At 47.4% G+C, this 4,330-nt stretch overlaps 1 protein-coding gene across 1 annotated transcript; it reads right to left on the reverse strand.

Moving 5' to 3' along the window:
- Positions 1–773: 773 nt before the first annotated feature.
- Positions 774–3,880, reverse strand: LOC125491897 (uncharacterized). The gene is made up of 4 exons (XM_057390793.1): positions 3,739–3,880; positions 2,697–2,815; positions 1,592–2,293; positions 774–1,494 (listed from the first exon to the last, which is right to left on the reverse strand). Exons 1-4 carry the CDS (start codon positions 3,878–3,880, stop codon positions 886–888), a joined length of 1,572 nt encoding a protein of 523 aa, XP_057246776.1. The 3' UTR covers positions 774–885.
- Positions 3,881–4,330: the final 450 nt, after the last annotated feature.

Here is a 4,330-nt window from a genome sequence, read left to right on the forward strand (position 1 = left end):
TACAAAGCAAAAAGACAATGCACCTTCATTAGGAGTTCGGCTGAACATGTTATCATTCTTAAACGGATAAAACATGTCAGATTTGGCCGGTTGTTTACTTAAAGAGTTAAACATCTCCTGAACAAGGTCGGCTGGAAATAAGACGCCTTAGTAAAGGTATCTTACTGTCCGTCTAAAAGCCACAAAACTTCGAAATAACAACCTTAGTAAAGGAACAAGTTATTTCATGATTCCACAAAGATGGACGAGGTTTTCCAAAGAATCAGTTCATCCAACTATCATTCAGACGAGTTGCTCTCCAAAGAGGCAGCCCGTCAGAATAGTAGCCTGGACGAGTTGCTTCTGGCACAAACCGCTCGTCCTAGTTGTTTAAAAATTATCTTCTTAACTCCTTCTTGAACAGGGAAAAGTTAAGCATACTCTTCGTCCAAGAAGGGGGGCATATAGGGGCATAATTTATAAATTGACTAGGTCTCTGTCCAAGGACGAACGGCACCCAGAGTCTGGCCGAGCAAAATCTTATACTTGGAGATTTTTAAAAATCCAAAAATTAAAAGCAAGTCTTTGCTTGAGCGTCTGGTTATGAACGTCCAGAAAAGAGCTACTGGGTCAGACCAGCCAAATATTAGGACGAATTACTTTTATACTTGAACATTGACGAATGTTGTAGGTATAATTGGCTAAAATGTTATGACGAACTACTTTTGTACTTGGTATAATCATGGAATTGTAAGACAATGCGTCCAAAACAGTAAAGCATAGAACAACAGAGATTGAAAAAGTTAGCTTCCCATAAATATAAAAAGATGATTACAACCTAAATTCATCTAAGTACAAAAGGAGAAAAAGTTACAAGTGGCTCACAGCCAAGATACAACAAAAGAACTAGGCGGCAGGAGGATCGTTGTCCTCTTCGTCCTGGGCCTCTGCATTGTCCTCTCCCTCTTCATCCTCAGAGGATTCTTCAAAGACGGGAGGTTCTGCTTTAGTTATGGTGGCCTTATGCAAGGCTTCTTGGAATTCCAGCCGACGAGCATATCTGGGGATATCCTCCTCCTCGGCCATCATCTCAAAAGCCTTCACCGCCCATTCTTTTGAGGTATCTATGATGGTGTTCATAGCCTCTTTGGCGCCGGCAATTGTCTCTGCAACCTCAGTTCGAAGGGCTTGGTTTTTGACCTTCAGGACGAGGTTTTCCTTGAAGAAATCGGCAGCCATAGTCATGGCTGAATTCCTCTCGTCCGTCAGAACACGCTCCAGCGAAGCCCGTTCGTCTATCATCTCCGTCAACCGAAGAAGATAGACTTTGATCTGAGACTCCAGCTCAGCCGACCTTTTTTCCAAAGCAACTTTGGTTTGCTGGTGCAACACCTCTTGCTCGGAAATGACGAACTGAGCATGGTCGGCGGCCGCAGTTACGTCCTGGACGAGCTTTTTATTCTCTTTTCTGAGCTCCTTCGCCCAGTCTTCTGTTATCATGCTGCGAGCAAAAAGCTGAAAACATAAAGGATAGGGCATGTCAGGACGGATAATAAAGAAGTAAATGAAGACCAAGTAAAAAGCATAAGCGTCCGAAGAGGAAAGAATGTACCTCGGCAGCAAGCTGAGACATGTAACCTACATGCCCAGACGATGCTCCCCTTAACCCCTTGATATAAGTTTCGGGAAAGCACTTGAACAGCTCCGTCTTGAGCTTCTCACGATCAGACGACGACATCTTTCCAAAGGCTGGAGAAGATTCATCGTCAGAGAGGCTAGGGGAGCCGTCAACAGCAGGACCCTTCCCTTTATCTGAAAGGTTAGACTCGTCAGTACACCTGATGGGAATAACCACGGTCTGTTTGTTGGACGGACTCATCGGACGCCCGCCAACCCGTAGTGTTCTAACTACGTTGGAATAGTAGGACTCACCAGAAGAACGGGAAGCCGTCCTATAAGCGGCCGGCATCTGGCCTACCAGTTGGGCCACTGGCCCAGAAAAGGCGGATCCGTCCACAGCCGCGTCCGGCTTAGAAGATTGTTCAGCATCGTCCAGAATGACAACCTCGTCAGGTTGCGAAGGATCGGGTTGCTCAGCCGGACCAGTATAGGCCACCAGGGCTCGAGAGTCAACTTCAGCTGGCTCCTCTTTGGCCGGAAGGTCGATCACGACCTTGGGAACCGGCCGAGTGGTCTTCTTCCTCTTAGCAGTAAAACCCTTTGCCTTTTTTGAGGGAGGGGCTTCACTGGTGCCTGCTGGCCGTTTCTTTGCGGCGGCTTTCTCGGCCAAAGCTTTTGAAGTTGGGGCATTTTTCTGAAAAAGGAAAAGATTGGAATGCACGTCAAGATATCAACCAGGACGAATTGTTCCTCAAATAAGCAACTCGTCCAACACTATTCTAGACGGACTGCCCCTCGAAGAGGCAAACCGTCAAGATATCAACCAGGACGGGTTGCTGTTCAGATGAGTAACTCGTCCTATGCTACACCAGACGGACTGTCCCCCTAAGAGGCAAGCCGTCAAGAATTCAATCTAGCCGAGTTGCTTCTTGGGAAGTTAGCTCGTCCTGTGTTTCTCTGGACGAATTGCCCCATGGGTAGACAAGTCGTCCAGGCACCATCTTGACGGGTTACCCTCCAAAGTAGCAGACCGGCCGGCTCAAAAAAAAAAAAAAAAAAAAAAAAAAAAAAAAAATGTATACATATACAAAGCTTACCAGGGTGTCGGCCCTCTTTTCGGCACCTGACTTGCTGTACTCCTTCCATAGAGTGTCCGCAAATCTGGATGAGCTCATGTCTCCTATCCAAGACTTCCTTAGTTTGCTCCTGGCTGAATCTGAAAGAGGGAAAAAACAAATGTTGGACGAATGATAAGTAAGTCTAGAAATTTGTACTTGGAAGATTCTCAGTTGATATACCTCTGTCCTCGTCCTGCCTTAAGCCGGCAGCGACCAGGAAGTTGTCATGGTAAAACATTTCCTTAAAAGGAATCCAATTGGACGGACCTTTGAAAGAAACATCTTCCTGTATTACTCCGAAACCCGGAAGTACTCCACCATCTCTTCGGCAGAGTTACTCTCCAGTTCCAGTATGAGGCCATCCGTCCAGTATTTGTGGTTGTCCGGCTAAAATACCGAAGACGGTTTGCCACCGCTTTACTGGGCGCCTGGACAAAGAGGAACTCGCCCTTCCATGAGTGCATCTTGGAAGTCTTATCCCAAGACGTCAAGAATCCTTGACGGTTGCACACGCTCAGCCAGCTTCCTTCATGGTCCTAGGGACCTTGGCGACATAGTGAATATGGGTGAAAGCGGCCAGAGAAGGGTCCTTTCCCTTTAATTGCAGACGGCCAGAAAGGTAAGAATGTTTGCCAAGAGTTAGGGGCAAGCTGATTATGTCCTATGCCGTAATACTGAAGAAGTTGGCTGATGAAAGGGTGAAGGGGAAAGCGCAGGCCGGCATCTAATGCCAGCCGATAAACTGAAAATGGCCGGGAGGAGCACTGAAAATAGTGTCCTCTCGGCCGGGAAGGACAAAGTGGTAGCCAGGCATGGGCATAACCATTGAAAAAGGTCTAAGGTCTGAGCCTAATCGTCCCAGCCATGAGTCGGCCAGGATGAACCTAGGGTCAGAAAGGGGACCTAGCCGCCGTCTTATTTCAGACGAAGTGGTTGATGGCTCCTCTGAGCCACTAGCAGGGTCAGAAGAGCTAGCCGTCCTCGGCTCATCTGAGATCGTCCTATGTATGGACGGGCTGACCTCGGGAGCCCCTGATTTCTGGTTCCTCCGGCATGTTCAGGAGAAAGAGTTTGGTAGCAGGACGAGCGCTTTGGGTCTCTCGTTCTCCTTCGGCTGGAATTCGCCCAGTTGATTCCTCCCTTTCAGAGCTAGAGGCCGGCATGGTTACCCTCTTCTGATGCGAGCCGTTTGCTTGACGCGCGCCAGATTACCCTGCACAGGTAAAGACTGGGTCGTCTGACTTTGCCGTCCATGGCTAAAGATAAAGAATGCATGCCCGGCCAAGATAGGACCAACTCTAGAAGATGCCGAAGAAGTTAGGCCCTCTGTTCTAGGGTTAGCACCAACCCTTGAGCGGCCGAAATTGTTCGAGGAAGAGGACGAATCCATTTTCTTAAAATATGTGTGCAATCAAGAAAAGAGTTGAGAATATACCTGTAGAAGAAAGTTCGGACGAATGTAGATGACTTGAAATCTCGGACGAGCAAAACAACAATTGCAAGAGCTTGGACGGGAGTTGTTCTTCTCTCTAAAAAGTTCAGTAAAAATTTGCAGAGTCTCTCTCTCTAGAAAATTTCTCAGCAAAGTTAAAATGATTCCAGGAGCGACTAAG

The sequence above is a fragment of the Beta vulgaris genome, chromosome 7 (assembly GCF_026745355.1).
Source record: "Beta vulgaris subsp. vulgaris cultivar EL10 chromosome 7, EL10.2, whole genome shotgun sequence".
Classification (NCBI taxonomy): domain Eukaryota; kingdom Viridiplantae; phylum Streptophyta; class Magnoliopsida; order Caryophyllales; family Amaranthaceae; genus Beta; species Beta vulgaris.

What these genes read in the sequence shown, in the direction of transcription:
- LOC125491897 (XM_057390793.1), bottom strand. Translation starts at nt 3,880, where the DNA reads ATGCCGGCCTCTAGCTCTGAAAGGGAGGAATCAACTGGGCGAATTCCA. An exon ending in AGAAATCAGGGGCTCCCGAG is followed by an intron (nt 2,816 to 3,738) that starts GTCAGCCCGTCC and finishes TCCCTCTTTCAG; the next exon opens with ATTCAGCCAGGAGCAAACTA. An exon ending in TGTCTCAGCTTGCTGCCGAG is followed by an intron (nt 1,495 to 1,591) that starts GTACATTCTTTC and finishes TTATGTTTTCAG; the next exon opens with CTTTTTGCTCGCAGCATGAT.